The sequence below is a fragment of the Chelmon rostratus genome, chromosome 20 (genome assembly GCF_017976325.1).
Source record: "Chelmon rostratus isolate fCheRos1 chromosome 20, fCheRos1.pri, whole genome shotgun sequence".
NCBI lineage: Eukaryota > Metazoa > Chordata > Actinopteri > Chaetodontiformes > Chaetodontidae > Chelmon > Chelmon rostratus.
This window is the reverse complement of record NC_055677.1, coordinates 18,905,192-18,922,027: the sequence shown is the minus strand read 5'-3', so window position 1 is coordinate 18,922,027 and position 16,836 is coordinate 18,905,192. Positions and strand designations below refer to the sequence as shown.

The 16,836-nt window shown below is 41.8% G+C and overlaps 1 protein-coding gene across 1 annotated transcript in view; it reads left to right on the top strand.

Moving 5' to 3' along the window:
* Positions 1 to 13,942, top strand: part of LOC121623843 (E3 ubiquitin-protein ligase HECW1) — a 69,770-nt gene extending 55,828 nt beyond the window's left edge. The window contains exons 16-29 of the mRNA XM_041961327.1: positions 222 to 356; positions 2,181 to 2,295; positions 2,435 to 2,531; positions 2,988 to 3,071; positions 3,193 to 3,299; positions 7,679 to 7,793; positions 8,121 to 8,234; positions 8,855 to 9,007; positions 10,049 to 10,147; positions 10,912 to 11,041; positions 11,276 to 11,422; positions 11,624 to 11,738; positions 12,393 to 12,591; positions 13,831 to 13,942. Of these exons, the coding sequence (XP_041817261.1) occupies positions 222 to 356; positions 2,181 to 2,295; positions 2,435 to 2,531; positions 2,988 to 3,071; positions 3,193 to 3,299; positions 7,679 to 7,793; positions 8,121 to 8,234; positions 8,855 to 9,007; positions 10,049 to 10,147; positions 10,912 to 11,041; positions 11,276 to 11,422; positions 11,624 to 11,738; positions 12,393 to 12,591; positions 13,831 to 13,942 (1,722 nt within the window). The remainder of the gene's footprint in view (positions 1 to 221; positions 357 to 2,180; positions 2,296 to 2,434; positions 2,532 to 2,987; positions 3,072 to 3,192; positions 3,300 to 7,678; positions 7,794 to 8,120; positions 8,235 to 8,854; positions 9,008 to 10,048; positions 10,148 to 10,911; positions 11,042 to 11,275; positions 11,423 to 11,623; positions 11,739 to 12,392; positions 12,592 to 13,830) is intronic.
* Positions 13,943 to 16,836: the final 2,894 nt, after the last annotated feature.

Genomic DNA, 16,836 nt, shown 5'->3' with positions numbered 1-16,836 from the left:
TTGCTTTTCATTAATGTATGGAGGGAAAAGAAAAAAACATAATAAAGAAATAATGAAGAACAATGAATAGTAATAGAGTGAATACAAATTATCTTAAAAAGAGCCAAACGTCGATGTTAAACTTGATCCGGAATCTCTTGATTCTAATGTGGCTGAAAATTTAAAATCAATATTTTACAATACATGCTGTACAATTGCAGTCCATTCTTTCTGTGTCTCAGTCTTTCTTCGTGGACCACAATAGTCGAGCCACAACCTTCATTGACCCTCGCATCCCTCTGCAGAATGGCCGGCTGCCCGGCCACCTCGCCCACCGCCAACATCTGCAGAGACTACGCAGCTACAGCGCCGGCGAGGTATTCACACACGTCAATTCAGAGTTAAACACTGGTCCCGCTTTAATCCACATAGATTCCCTCCCTAAAAGACAAGCCTAGCATGACTTTCTGTTAATGTTCCGTGCTCAGTGGTTCCTACTAAAGACATAAATCTAAACCCCAGCTCACAAATAATAGTTTAACTAATAACTTAGCTGGACACTAAGGGTTTTGATCAGTGTTACTTAAACAGGGGGAAATAGTGCATTTGTTTGGGGCTATTCTCAGCAGCGGATTATAGAACATTTGATGCTCTGGTGATGTCGACATCAGTTAAGCTGAAGAGCATAAAGAAGTGCAGGAAGCTTCACGGCTTGCAGAATTTCATCTTGAATGCTAATGTTCAGTGACACTGGCAATGCTCAATAATGTGCAGATCAGATTAAAAAGTAGACATTGGTGGTTAGGTGACTGTGCACCTGCTGAGTTGCCAACATTATGTAGAATCTCAGTAGATTAGATTCATCAGAAAAACTGTTACTCAAGGGAGTGTTAAGTCACGAGAAAGCCCTTGTTGTAAATATTCGTCTGGTGTTATAATTTAGCGTCAGAATAATAAAACCGTACTCTGGTTGATCCGGCAAGAATAAATACCTTAATGTAAAAATTAACTCTGGAAAAAAACTTGAATTCAGGCTAGAAAGCAGTAAAAGAAGGAAGATACAGATAACCAGGCCAGCGACTGTATATGTAAAAGCATTTATTACTGCAACTACAAAGACTGACTCAACAATGACACAGTAGATACTAACTAACCATACAATGGCGAGACAGTGAACACATAAATGATGAGAATTAAAAGCGGAGCATGCAGTGTATGAACGAATCAAATGAACTTAGTAGTGGCCGTCTCCAGAAAGCAGCTGGTGGAAGAAGTTTAGTTCTAATCAGTTCTAATCATAAATTCATCCAGTGAGCAGAAAGATAGGCCCTACCTGCGTGGCTGTGAGTTCAGCTGACAGTGTCACAGGTGTGCAGGTGAAGATTCGCTTAGAGTTTAGACAGAGGATGTTCCTACCGGTAAGCAAAAGAATTCACTTTGTCTGTCCTGCCACTGCCTTTTGTTCAGCAAGTGTAGCTTGGTGGCTTGTCCCAGGGGAGGCAATTTCCAAGGTCCACCTCCAACTCCTTAAAATAACTGGACCTCATTACAGCAGCCCCAAAGAATAAAGAGCAGGGATTTTGATGCTCAGACAAGTGCAATGACACTAAAAACCATAATTATCTGTAGTGGTTGTTCATGTATGTCTACATTAAACAGTCTCTGGCTCTGCTGAAGAATATTATATCATTTCAAACCGTGCAGTGTGCATGACTGAAGTTTGGCTGATTTGGCCACTCATCAGTCTCCATCAGATCTGAGTGCACAGATATGATACATATTTCCTGATTCAGTGAGATTTGCATTTCACTGAATCAGGATGTCTTTATTTACCTCTAACGTCCATCGTGAACAAACTTTAATAAACCCACTTGGAAATCATCGAAAAAAGGCGTTGCCTGAGGTTCATCAGTTTTCCTCAGTGTGCGAGTAATCCACTGATATTTTCCTGGACACACTAACAGGCAAATATATATGTACACAAACAAGAACTGCCGATAGCTAATTCAGCATAGTTTTAATGGTGCCAATTTGCCAAAACAAATATAGGCTCAAAAATGGTAGCCCACAGCATAACTCACTGACTCCATGGCAACATTGTACTTCCTGTTTACATCCCTCAAAGCAAGAGATGATGGGGGTACCGTGTCAGACTGAGTTTCTCTGAACAGTGAAAACTGTCCTGCTGTGTTTGTTCCCAGGCTTCTGATGTGTCCAGGAGTCGTGGAGCTTCTCTGATGGCCAGGCCCGGAAACAGCCTGGTAGCCGCCATACGAAGCCAGCATCACGCTGACCCACAACAACTGACTGCTCCATGTAGGCACTGCCTTAACATCTCGTCAATTTGAAGCCACAACCTAATAATATACGTTGTTTTAACTCTCAGCAGTTCTTTCTGACGACTTTTTCCTCAAACTCAGGCTGTGTTAATGTCTGACTGCTTCTCTCTCACTAGCTTACAATGACAAGATAGTGGCGTTCCTTCGACAGCCGAACATATTTGACATGTTGCAGGAGCGACAGCCCAGCCTGAGCAGAAACCACGCGCTGAGGTATGCTTCTTCCTTTGATTTAGAAATATTGAAGCCCGCTTGTTGTGAGATGTCCTAGCCCACAATGCTTGTTCCATGCAAAAAAAAATTCATCTGAAGCCAATGTGGTGCTACAGCAGTCTGATTTAGACCATGAAAGTGAGTATTATTTAAAGAGTTTTACTACTTATCCATTTTTGTGTTTTCTGGTGCTGTGTTCATAGCTGTTCAGTGGTAGATAAACAAGAAGTGCTATATACATTATTACTGTTACTCCATCTTCATCTTTTCCTCCTACTCCGCCCACACTCCCCTTTCTTCTTATTAGTCTTCTTCTTCTATTTCCCTGGACTCTCTTGATCACTGAGTCATTAAGAATGTGTCTCAGTACTAAACCCAAATATTTAGTTGTATTTATTATTTTAATCTGAAGCAATATATAACAGGAACAACTGCTAAGCCCTTTGTCTTGCTCAGGGAGAAAATCCACTACATTCGAACAGAAGGTACTCAGGGGGTGGAGAAGCTGTCATGTGATGCAGACCTCGTCATCCTGTTAAGGTACGAAAGAGACGAAACCCAGTAAACCCATTACTGAATTCACACACAACACTAATGCTTGGACTCCCTGCAGTGCAGAGAAATAATGTCTTCTATGCTATTCTGTGTCCTGTTCTTATAGTTTATATGAAGAGGAAATCATGTCTTATGTTCCGCCTCACCCCATCCACCCCGGCTTCAGCTTCTCTCCTCGCTGCTCACCCGCCTCCTCACCACAGAACTCTCCTGGTAGGTCCTGCAGCCTGCCAATCACAAGTGTTCACTGTTTCTTTGCCTTAACATGGACATGGGTAACATGACGCATTCCTGGACATGTTGATAAAGTAACCGTCCGTGTTATTGCAGGAAGGTGATGGCTGTTCAGCACACAATTGCTAAACTTTTTTCTTTAACTTAAGAAAACAATTACTGAACCAACCAACAACATGTCTTACATCAGGGAATGGTCTCTTTCACATCTTCCTGTGAGATGATGATGATGTGAGTGGGACCTGAAAGTTGAAATACAGTGAAATACACTGCAATTTTTAAATGCACTTCCTTTTAAAGTGACAATCTCAAAAATTTTAGTCTTGGCTGATTTGCGACACCTGTAGTTACTGGTGGTAACAGCGTGTGTGCTTTAATAAGTCAGGTCACACAGATCTGAGAACAGCAACAAAGAAAAGTCATATTGATTAAAAAAAAGTCAGGCAGCAATTGGCCTTTTTCCATCATTCTGTGAGCAAATGTGATCTGATAATACGCTGCACCTATCATGAGTCTGCAGACAGCAGGGCACAGTCAGAGGCAATACCTCGCAGAGAAGTTGGAGGTGTGCAGCCTGTCGCCTGCAGCTCTTCATCGAACAGCTCACTGTGGCTTCTCCGCCTGGTTTTCATTTCTCCCTGCAATATTTCAAACTGATCTGCTGTCAAAGAGTGTTGAAAATGACGGTTATCTTTTCATGAACAATAGCAGCGTCAGCCTCACTGACAGACACATTGCATTTCCTGTGATTACTTCATGATGAAATTCAACTGCTTTTAATGTGAAGCTGCAACAGTAGGAAATGTATTGTTTGCATTGTCAGTAACTTAATGCAGCATTTTTTGCAGGAATGCTGCCACAAACATGCAGTTCATAATACTGGAAATAAATAGCTATTGCAATATTTGCATCAGTGGGCCATAAACTCAGTCGCCATTGTGTTAACTCTTTTGAAGATAGATAGTGACTTAACAGACATTTATTTCATTGATATTCCTGAAGATTGTCACTTTAAATCAAATCATATCACAGAAACAGCAGAGAGCGGCAGAGACATAGCAGTACTAAACAGGACATGCAGGCGAACTTCTTGAGATGGAAACACATTGTCAGAGGGAAGAAGATTTAGATTTTAATGTGGGATGGCGAATTCATAAATAAATAAATTAGTAAATTGTTTTGATTTAGTTTTGGTCTTAGACTGTGACCAAAATGTAAATGAGTTTTGGTCAAAGTTTAGTCAATTGATTTTTATTTGTTTTAATCAACAAACACAAAAAATATTTTCATCCAGTTTTCACCGGTGACGTTAGTCTCATTTTTTTCATGCATTTTGAAGTTATCTAAACATTCATTCCATCTTTGCTGCGCACAGTTACCATGGTTACAGGTGTTGAAGAGACACTGTTGACTTGTTCACAGACACGATGTCAATGTGACTGTGCTCTGCAGTCACAGGTCAGACTGATTCTCCTCAGTTATCACTATCATATCATCGTGTTTGAACAGAGCCGCTCTTTCTCTGTTGGTCCTGCTCAGCAAGCGTCACTACAGCGACCTGATGTCTAGCAGCTGATCATTCAGACGCACACTCACTAAACCACTGTTCACTGTCTGGGTTTAGCTTGAGAGGAGAAGCTAAAATGTTAGACAACAGAGTGATAGTTCTGTAGTAGACGGCTACAGGAAGATTTAGGTGGTTGATCGTCGACATCAATCCTGGAACAGCCGACTGAAAAAAACATGAACGTAACATCCACAGCACCTGATGATTGGTTCGTTCCAGCTGTTTTGTTGCTGATTTCTGTCCGGTTCTCAAGAGATTTTAGAGGGATTCAGTCCATAAATCTGTGTCTTCCAAGAACAGATTAGATAGCATTCCCGATGAAGACAGAACGTTCCTCAATCCGAGATGCTTCTTATTAACGGCAGTGCGACAGATCGAGCAGCTAAATCAACTCCTGAACAAGAGATATTTTTGGGACATTCAGTCTTTGGCCACTTTTAATGTGAAGGAGGTGTTTAATTGCATTCTGTTTGGTATTAAAGGCACATTAAATAGACCCTGCAGAAACCCTGTAGTCCAACATATTTGGTCATGCTGTGTGAGTCACTGCAGCCAGCTCTCGCAGCGCCGTTTAATGTCACCACGACATTTGTCGTTCGGGAACCACATTCTGGACAAGTAAAATGGTTCTGCTGCATGTTGAGGACACGTTCAGTGAGCGGGCAGCTGGGACGTCAAAACTAAATGGCAGTAGGATGGATATAGTAGATGTAGAGATTTATTCAACTTTTTTGCCCCTGGATCCAGACACATCCACCACCTACGTGTGTGTGTTATCTGCCTGTCATCTGAGGCCACTCTGTGTGTAATCACAGTAATCAGTGGGCACAAAGTCACTCGCATATGCAAGTGAGGTGGAGCCCTGCTGACAATGAAGATGGCAAACGATCTAAAGCACTGTGCGGATTCTGTTAGACACACACACACCCACATAGAAACCCCAAACAGTAACAGTAATCACCGCTGTTTGACAGAGCCTGTTGTGCTGTGTTAGGGTGAACTAATGTTATCTTAATGAGCTACACCAGGCCTCAAGCGGGCCACAAGTATAAAGAGAAATTGGGTCACAGCAGGGAGCCCTGGTTTGGAATGGTGCTCCATTCATTAACTGTGCTGTTGTCTTTGTGAAAACCTGAAGTGGAAAAACAAGAAAAGTTGTGAACTGAGCTGAACCGCTCGGCATCAGTCAGTGCCACTGTCAGAAAGAGCCTGCAGAGGTCGCTCAGTTCTTACTGACTCTTCTAGCGGAGTGAGCTCATTCACTATTACTGCAAAATCCTGTGCCGGTCTGTCTTGAAGATGTATCCTGTGTTATTTCAGAGGATTCTGGTCTCTGAAACATAATGATTGACTCATCCAAAGCAGACTTAGTGTGAGGGATTTCTCCTGTGTTGTCCAGAGTGATGTAGTGAATGGAGCTTCAGAGTGAGCAGTGTGTACAGTGGTAATCCCATCAGAGAGCTATCCAACGCCGCCTTTTATGAACCTGCTCAGCTTTTAAACCAAGGCTGCACTGGGTGATGCCTACCTGGCATCAGTACTCACTGTTCTCCAGTCTCCATTTTGCATTTTAGAAACTAGATTCTGCAGATTAGCCGTGGCATTGATAACAGTGGCACATCAGGTCACTTCTAGGCTAAAGGTAAACACGTACCAGCTTGCTTAATGAGGGCTGTGTTCCGTCTCAGTGACCCCAGTTAACTGTGTCAGTGTGCCAGTACAAACAATACCAACAACAGTAATGGAATGCAGCCATTGTTAATGATGTTAATTGCGCCTCTGTTTTTGCTGCTGCGACATGTCAAAGTGTCTGCCGTCAAAAATGTCGGTTACTGGTCAGACAGTTTTATCGTTAGGTGTCGTCAGGTAGTGTAGCCATGTTTCCAGCTGTCCTTGCAGGACTTGCTCATGCCTTACAGTCAGTTCATCTTAACTGCTGCTCAGTCAGACGACGATTTCCTGCTTCTAGCTGCTATGAAATACATTTTGGTTTGGTTTTGGTTAGAATTGAACTTTAACCTAGGTATTTACTTGTTTTTTTTAATACAAAACTGCTTATAAAGTCTAATGCATTATTGTAATGTTTTGAAATACTCAACACTATATAAAGTAGTTACAACTGCCTCCATCTTGACAAACTGCAACATTAGAATGCTTCTAAAATGTTGTCGTATCAGTTCAAATAATCCAGTATCTGATTGATAATACCTCTGTACTTTTACTAAGGCTACATTTGAAATGCAGAAATGTCTAATGGAGTAATGTCACATATTGTATTAGTGCTTTTTTTAAGTGATGGATTTTAGTAGTTCCTCAGTCACAAATAGATACCGCTCATATAAAATGTTTTGATCTTAACATTTAAAGCCTTACAGAGTCAGGACCTCAGTTATATTTCAGATACTATAAATAATCTGTAAAAAATGCATAGAAATAAACCTTAAATCAGCCTCCAGTCCTCAGGTTGGGCCCTCCTGGCTATTCTGAAAACACCTCATCAAGGCGCTGTGAAGTAGAGCTCTGAATGGGATTGTTTTCTAACCAGCAGTTATTTCAAGACAGTGTGATCATTGACCAGCTAATTTCTACAATTTACATCCCGCAAAAACACCCAGTTTTTTTGACTGCCCGTTCCCGTCCCCAGCAAAGCTTAAACAGCCCACCCCCATGAGATTTTGGCCTTTGACCTTTGGCGATTTTGTGCTTGAACTTCTCTTGTTTATTTTCTGTGTTTGTTTCTGTTTTTTCTGTGTGTGTGTGTGTGTGTGTGTGTGTGCGTGCGTGCGTGCAGGCCTGCAGAGGGCCAGGGCTCCAGCTCCTTACCGTAGAGACTTTGAAGCCAAACTAAGAAACTTCTACAGGAAATTAGAAGCAAAGGGCTACGGCCAGGGACCGGGCAAGATCAAGTAAGACTCGATGCAAATTACACACACGAAACATCTTATTGCACCATCAACACATCGAATATATTCACCGATCTGCATCATCTCATGTCTGACATTTGATTTATTGTATAACTGCATATTTTATAGATGAATATACACCACATAGTAGTTATATTTTAGGACATGTTTACCGGAACAGTTGAATAAATATGATGTCAAAAATGCAAATCATTCCGAGGTTTTATAGACTTTTCTTTTGGCTCTTGGTGAAAATGGAGGGGAGACTCCTCCACAGCCCCGCATGGGGATGCATCCAGTGTGATGTGTGAGCTGTCCTGGTTGTTGTAGGTTGCTGATCAGGAGAGAACACTTGCTGGAGGGAACCTTTAACCAGGTGATGGCGTACTCCCGCAAAGAGCTGCAGAGGAACAAACTCTATGTCACCTTCCTGGGAGAGGAGGGGTAAGGCAGATTTACACACACACACACGCACACACTCTCTCTCTCTCTCTCACTCACACACACACATAAAACCAGTGATGCTGCTCTTACAAGCCTTTGAAGTCTGAAACATTGTGACTGAAATTGCTACCATGCTTGTTGTACTGTTTACAATAAAAGCTGCAATAATCAATGAGTTCATAGAAGCAATGGATCAGATCACTGAGTAAAGTTTAAAGGGTTCACTGGCAGTGATGAATCCACTCAGGATTATTGCCTCAGTCTGTAGTTCCTCTTAGCTCTACTGAGCATTAAGCCTCTCTAAACTCAATGTTTTGGTTTTATAACCAACAACTCCATTCTCATGAACTTGGATTCCAGCAGCCGGCTGCTGTTTTCATGGAAAAAGCTAGCCAACTGTTTGCTAACACGTTCGCCATAACAAATGTATAAGGTGACAGTATGTCATGGTTGTGCTTCCAGCATGCTGCTTCCTTTAAACTTTTTATCAGTTCAGTTTTTCTCTCAGAAATCCTGTATATCTGCGGTGGGATGTGTAAACCATTTATTATCAAACTAACTGTCAAATATGTCCTGAACCAAACATGTAAAAATGTGTCCTGTCTGTCTTCTTGTCTCAGATTGGACTACAGTGGTCCATCCAGAGAGTTCTTCTTCCTCTTGTCTCAGGAGTTGTTCAATCCGTACTATGGTCTGTTTGAATACTCCGCTAACGACACGTACACCGTTCAAATCAGCCCCATGTCGGCGTTTGTTGAGAACCATCTGGAATGGTAAGCTGTGCAATAATACACAGACACACACAGTGACACAAAGTCAGACTGTGGTTTGTGAAACATAGTACAGTAAACACTGGTAGAAGTGATACATAGTAAGCTGCTGTTCACTGGACAGGGCTGTAACACTTTATGTATATCATGTACTGTCGTCATGGCTGTCATGCAGCACAGAGCCTTCCACCCCTGTTACACTGTATTAAAATGCATCTCGTGTCCAGATGGTATCTAGATATGATATGTTTCTTCACCGTGAGATCCCACTGAGATTGGATCTGTCTGTTTTCTTTTTACACCCTCCTCGCTTTTGTGCTTGTCCAAAAAAATAAATATGGCAGCCATCGAAGAAGGTGTGCTACCTTTTGGACATTTGATTGCTTTTCTAAGTGGGGGAAGAATCCATCTTCAACAACTGGAATACAGAAGCAGAGAATGCTGTTTTTACTTCATTGTCCAGAGGACGATCTGGATGCTGCAAGGCAGTGAAGACTGGTGGGAGGAGATAGTGAGGGGGCCCTTTGTGGGTCAGACGAAGACTGGGTGCCAAACCTATATATGAGCTGCCAAAGTTTTGATTTTATTTGCAGAGGATTGCGACCTGTGTTAGCAACGGGTTTTATTTTCACCCAAACAGTTTGTTGCATGTGGATTGAAAATGCGGTTGCATTAACATTTGTGTTTGATCTGGTCACAGCGTGTCCCTCACCCCCTCCCCCTCAGTGTGGCCGATCGGATCACAATCCTTTCTCTGTACGTCTCGGGTGCATTTACACCTGTACTTCCATGCAGTCGAGCACTCTCCAATTACAATCCAATCACCAGAAATGCATTTTAATGCAAGGTGTAACGGGGGTCTCAGTTTCATGAAAGAACAGCCTGAACAATTTGTATTTTTTTTTTACCAAATTTTTTTCACCCTTTTTACCCCTCTCGTCCAAAGAAAGCAGAATTTTCATACAAAGTTATACAACATGTTCATGTGTCAGTGTTGAACTGATTCTGTTGTTGGTTCTAACGTTCCTGCGTGTGCGTGTCCAGGTTCCGTTTCAGCGGTCGTATCCTGGGCCTGGCTCTGATCCATCAGTACCTGCTCGATGCTTTCTTCACCAGACCTTTCTACAAGGCGCTGCTCCGACAGTCAGTACACACACTCACACATGTGTCATTTACTTCTTTCAGAGGTTAAAACAACAGAAGGAAAGGCATTTATTCCAAAGTACCCAATATATATCTAATTAAGTGTGGGTATATGTTTGTTTTTCTGCAGCCTTCCATGCTTGTTTTTGTGCGTACGTGCATGCAGTATGTCTGTGAGAATTCTTCTGAAAATACAATAGAGTTGCAAGGTGGGAGAAGATATTTCGGGAATCTCGTTTATTTTCTTCATTATCATGTTAGGCGACTGACAGTTTAACACTTGGACAGTCGTGAAACTCTTGCAGTCAGTACAAAAGATGAACAAAGGTGTTCTTTGATAAACGCCAGAGGTACAAGCATGTGGACAGAACATGCAAGGTGAGAAGTCAACTACAATTCCCACAGTGAGTATCAGCGAGAAAGATCCAATCATTGATCTGTATCGTGTGCCAGTAACAACAAACTGGAGTTCTAGATTACGAATCATACAGTCTGCAGTGTCTGTCAGTGCACTTTCAGAATTTAGGTCAATAACACCTCAGTTCACATTTTGTGTCTTGCTTGGATTTTCTGGGGTTTTTTTGTTTGTTTTTTTTTTTTAAGTCATGCATCCACCGTGAACTCTGGTTCGGAATACTCAGCTTCCGTCCTCTAACATTATGGTCTTTGTGTTTCCTGTCGTCTAAAAATCTATTATAAGTGGTTAGCAGACTGGCTCTGTGTTGTTTTGTGGACTGCATATGTGAGCTCTGCGTGTCCTTCAGGCCGACAGACCTGTCTGATCTGGAGTATCTGGACGAGGAGTTCCACCAGTCTCTGCAGTGGATGAAAGACAACGACATCACGGACATCCTTGACCTCACCTTCACCGTCAATGAGGAGGTGTTTGGCCAGGTCAGCGTTCGTGTGTCTGCATGTGTACTGCAGATGACACAAGAAGACAGACGTTCACATCTAAATCTAAATCACATGCATGTGATCTGATCTCTTTGTTTCTTTATCACACACATAGCATTGTTCAACTAAAACATGTATCTAAATTTTCACAATGAAAATCTTTCAGTATTCTGCTATGATGACTCACACTGATAACGAGATCCAGTACTTCCTGTGTTCGGATGTGTCCAGGTGACGGAGCGGGAGCTGAAGTCGGGTGGCTCCCACCTCCAGGTGACTGAGAAGAACAAGAAGGATTACATAGAGCGCATGGCTAAGTGGAGGGTGGAGAGAGGAGTGGTGCAGCAGACAGAGGCGCTGGTCAGAGGCTTCTACGAGGTAAATGATACTCTTTCAGTACTTTTAACATTATTAGAAGGTTAACATTAATTGGGAACCCATGTAATTTTTTATGAAGCCCTAAGTCCCCAAAATGTCAACAACTTTTGAAATACTAAATCCATACTTACATATTAATGCAACCATGCACACCTAAAGGCAGCTGAAACATTTGGGCGTTGCTGTTTTTCTCCATCCCAGGTGGTAGACTCCAGGTTGGTGTCTGTGTTCGATGCACGAGAGCTGGAGCTGGTTATCGCCGGTACAGTAGAGATCGACCTCAGTGACTGGAGGAGCAACACGGAGTACAGAGGAGGTGTGTGTGTATATAAAACCGTCTGACTCGCACCGTGCTGGAGTCGAAGCTTGTTAATATGAACCAAAGTGTTGTGGTTTCACACACAACCTTCCTAAAACTGGAACTGCTCATTTTTGCACAGCTCAAACACACAAAATATTACATGTCCATTAGAGGTGCTGGGAGGTGGATTTTATTACCTGTGGGCAGAGCCAGGCTAGCTGTTGCCCCCTGTTTTCAGCCTTTGTGCAAAGCTAAACGAATTGTGACTATAAAGTCACCAAAGTGGCCTCAATCTGAACATCTCACTCCCATCAAAGCAAATAAGCAAATTTCCCAAACTGTAATGTTAAATGTTAAAGAGGTGAAACCTGTGAATTGAATTTTTCCAGTTAACAGATTCCTGTTCTGATTGGATGTTTCTGTAGTGAGGCGAGATTCAGTCATGCACCTTTTTCTTGGCATAACTTGGAAAAAAAAATTTATATATATATTGTAATCATAGTTAACATGTCATTACATTACATGTGATTACATACAGTATTTTACTACATGTAGATATGCATAAAGTACATTCAGTATTTATAACTGGTCAGGCTCGACTTGGCTATGCAAAGCCCTCAAACCTGAGTTATTTCTACATATGTTAACCCTGTGACTCCCAATCACTAGGTTACCACGATGGTCACATAGTGATGCGGTGGTTCTGGGCCGCTGTGGAGCGCTTCAACAACGAGCAGCGTCTCCGCCTGCTGCAGTTTGTCACCGGGACGTCCAGCGTTCCCTACGAGGGCTTCGCCGCGCTGCGAGGATCCAACGGCCTCCGACGCTTCTGCATCGAGAAGTGGGGCAAAGTCACATCACTACCCAGGTATGTAACCCAGTCTCCTTTAAAGCCATGTTCACGTTGTCCTGCTCTCTTTACGTTGTTCCTTAAAGTCAAATCCCTGCCTGCTTGATGAAAGTCATACTCCAACCCTTAAGACACAACAGAGGACTTTGTAAAAGTGGAAACGTGGATTAATCTGCCCCAAAATAGCCCCACCTGACTGTTTCCTCTGCTTGAGTAACATTTGATCAAAACACACACATGACTGTCCATCACTGTGTGTCTGTTAAGATCTGAACCTAGGTGCAGGTTCATTTTAGAAAAAATGATTTGGAATACAGTTTTACATCACTGACATGTGAAGCTTTACATACAGCATAAATGCTTAGACATCATTTCAGTACAATGCACCAGCTCAGCACAAGAGCTATTCTTGTGTTTTCCCTCCTCTGAAGGTAGATCTGATATTGTGCGAGGTGTGTTCCTCTGACCTTACAGTAGGACATGGATTTGGCAAACAGCAGTGAAAATGTGAGCGTGCTCAGCAGAAACAGGGAGCAGGGCTCAGGTTTCACTGCAGAGTGGGGAAAAGTGCCCGAGTTTGACTTTGTGGACAGGGGAAGCTTCAGCATCAGCAAGTGTGCTGTAGGTCTACTAATAATATGAGGTTTGGATATAGTGGGGGTGTGCCAGCAATACAATTGAGGTGGTACAAGGTGAAGGTATATATGGAACTTATGAAATAATAATCTCTCTCATATAAATGAAAAAAATGAATTCATCAGGATCAAAAGTTCAGAGAAAACTTGCTCAGCTCAGTTCATTCAGGGCTTCTGCAGCTCCAGCTTGGCTTGTTCTGATGTGGCCAGTAGCTTATCGTGGCTAATGTTAGCAAGCTTTAGATAGATGACTATAAATCTGCTCTCCTTGTGCTAGTGCTGCACTATCATTCAGCATTCACAATTATGCTGTAGTTATCACTTGAGGCCACAGAGGGTGCTGTTGAGCACTTTAAAGTTGCCCTGTATTGTTTTTTTTGGGACCAAACAGAAGTTATGTTTGGATTCAGTGTTGCTCACCAAAGTGCATTGTTTGTATCTTTGAGCTCTAATAAATGTGTTGAATACAAAACCTTCTTCATAAAACCTTTGCAAAGCCGCTGAACCTTGAAAAATCTTTGTAAATATACTAAGGAAACGTTAGATGCAGATATGATGACATTGAAATATTGAAATGTTTATGAATCCTCATTGCTGCTTATATCCTCTCTCTCTCTCTCAGGGCTCATACCTGTTTTAACCGTTTGGACCTGCCTCCATACCCTTCATACACCATGCTGTATGAGAAATTGCTGATTGCAGTGGAGGAAACCAGCACATTTGGCCTGGAGTGAGACAGACAAGACAAACAAATCAACACTGCATCTTTTTCTGTGTAACACTGGCTGGGCTATGATGCAAAAAAACAAGCAGCAATCGTGGGCTTAATACGTCGTCAAGATAGTTTTGGTCATGTGGATATATGTACGTCCCTGTTATGGTACTATGTGTTGGAGTCTCTCACTTAGCTATGAGGATCTTTATGATGGCACCACAGCAGGACTACGGTTATTTTTATAATAATCACTAAGACTGGAAAATATGAAACACTGCAACAATGTTTTGTTTTTTTTAATTATATATATGCATACGAAAAGGTATGTGAAATGGAATTAAGATAATCTAAAGTTGCATGTAGCAATATGCATCATTCATCCAATGATAAAAATACTCACAATTATAGAAAATGCTAACAAAAACTAACAGCAACAAGTAAAATGATAGCTACACAACAGCACCAAAAACAAGAAAATTACTTAAAATCTAAGACATTATTATGACATCTAAATACTTGAGAACTTGTTGGAATTTATCTGTAAATGTATATTGGGTTGAAATATTGAATTCACAGAAAAGATTTATGTGAGAAAGTAGTAGGTGATGAAACCTACACAATGCTGTAAATACAAAGAGAATAAAACAGAATACATCTAGAAAGAAAAATCAAACGAAATACAAGTATTTATTAGAAATGACTACTGCAAAAATGATGCAACATGATGAAGCTTCAGGTTTGCCATGTGTCATGCACCAAATTTGAGATGTTATACTTACAGTTATACTTGAAAAATGTTCTACACTCAAGAAAAAAAAGAAAAAATTATTTTGATTAAACATGTTCATAGATTTGCACCCTACAACACATTCAAATGTTGACGTATACATTTGTGCATCTTTTCTGTGACTTCAAAATCGAATGTGAATGATGTGGGCAAATTCCGGCCAACAGATTCTCAGGTGGTTTGCTGCTCTTATAAATTCAGACCGATCTATAATCTGTGTGAGTTCAAAGGACCGGTTCAGAGTATATTGCAGATTTTTAAAAGCTCATCAGATGGAGGCAAAGTCTGGTGGCCCCGATGCCAAAGGAACAATCAAGTCTGGTTTTTAACCTGGAGAGGATCATTGTTTATTTCAAGGCCTTAGAATCAAATCTAAAATTATAACCAATGAAAAGACAGGGGGCATTAGACAAAAATATGCAGATTTGCAGAAGTCTAAGCAACAGGAGATGATTGATTAAGAAAGGATTACTTTTTCTAGACCACTTAGCATCTGGGTTTAAGTTGAATAATTACGAGGACCCTGCACTTTCCAAGGTGATTAAGAAGAGAGGCTAGGCTGTCAGGATCACTTTCTTTTAATGACAGAGAGAAGCTCAAAGAGAGGCTTGTAAATTAATAAGAAAGTAGGGTCCAAATCTGATCCCTGAGGAACTGGTGGGGATCTACTGGGTAAATAACAGCTGAAGCACTGAAGGGATTCATCAATGCCAAGAACAGTTAAGCCATCCATGCACATTCTCTTGTTATGCTCTCAGTTAACTATAGCAATGAAGTTTCTTTCTCAAGCAATCTCAGTCATTTAAAAGCCAATGCTGTTCAAATCTTCAACAAGCTCCTCAGCAATGAGCAGAGGCACAAGAGGAGCGCTGCAAGTCTTTCAGGAATTCGAGAACTTGCTTGGAAATAGGAAGCACTGAAACTGGGGACAAAGTAGTAAGACAACTGTGCTTACAGTGCACTGACAGCAATTCCAGATGCAGAGTGTAATACACCCCTTAAATAGGGTCAAATGAGCAGTTACACACTCAACAACTCCTACAATACTTTTCAATGTCTGATACTCAAGTATTGGTATGGTCCAGGAAGGACTAGCTCTGGACAGCTTCCCTCTGGCTCAGTCCAAAGTGATGACTGCAGCTGGACTCAGACCTTTCATGTTCTCTGAATGGACGGAAATGTTTCTGACAAAGAACTCCAGCAGTCTCACTGGGCTGTCTTGCTCTGCGATGCTTTCAAAAGCAGAAACAACGATGTCACGTCTCCTCTGTCAAAGTAGCCATCAATGCCAACAAAAGGGCTTCTGGGATTCTCTCTGTGGAGACTGAGCGTGATCACGTCGACCAGGCAAACAGGTAGTTCATGATTGCTTGACAACAAAGAATGCACATGTGGACATTGTGTCTCCAGCTGGCTAAAGGGGACTTTCTATGAATCCTGTCGGCCAGAGTGGTGCTTCACCTCTCAGCATCTCTGGCTCTGCTGTTTGAACGGGAGCTGCTTGCAATCTTATTCAAGTCCTCCACTGGTGAACTTCTTCTCTCTGACTGTGTACCATCACCACGGTGTTGCTCTTTGCACGGAGCAGGTACTCCAACATTTGAACCTTTACCGTCTCAAACAATGTGACTGGTGCAATGCAGCATGTAGGTCTCTAAGGATCATTGGATTGAACTGATCCAGCCTTTCTGGTATAAACTCATAATGTGTACTGGGGCCCTTGGACAAACCAGTGTAATATATGCAATAGTTCAGACCTTTACTCAAATCTATTCCACAGTCTACCATGTTCTTTCAGACAATGATCGACTGCAGTGTACCCTCAGCATCCCCAGCCCCTTGTCAACATCTGTAGTTACTTACTGCCTCATGTGTGGCCTGTGGGATCATGGCGCTAAGCAGTGAGTACTTGAGCCTGACACAAGGAAAGCCCTGAGTTTAGATATTTGCTTTGGTTCTTTTTGAAAATAGTTTGCATGTTCTCCTATCAGTTGCATGGGTTTCTCTCATGCTCCAAACACAAATCAGGTTCATTGGAGACTCTGAGACCCCATTTACACTAAGCCACCTTATGCATTTTGGGCAGATAGATATCTGAGATCAAAAAGTATAAGAAGCTAAGTACA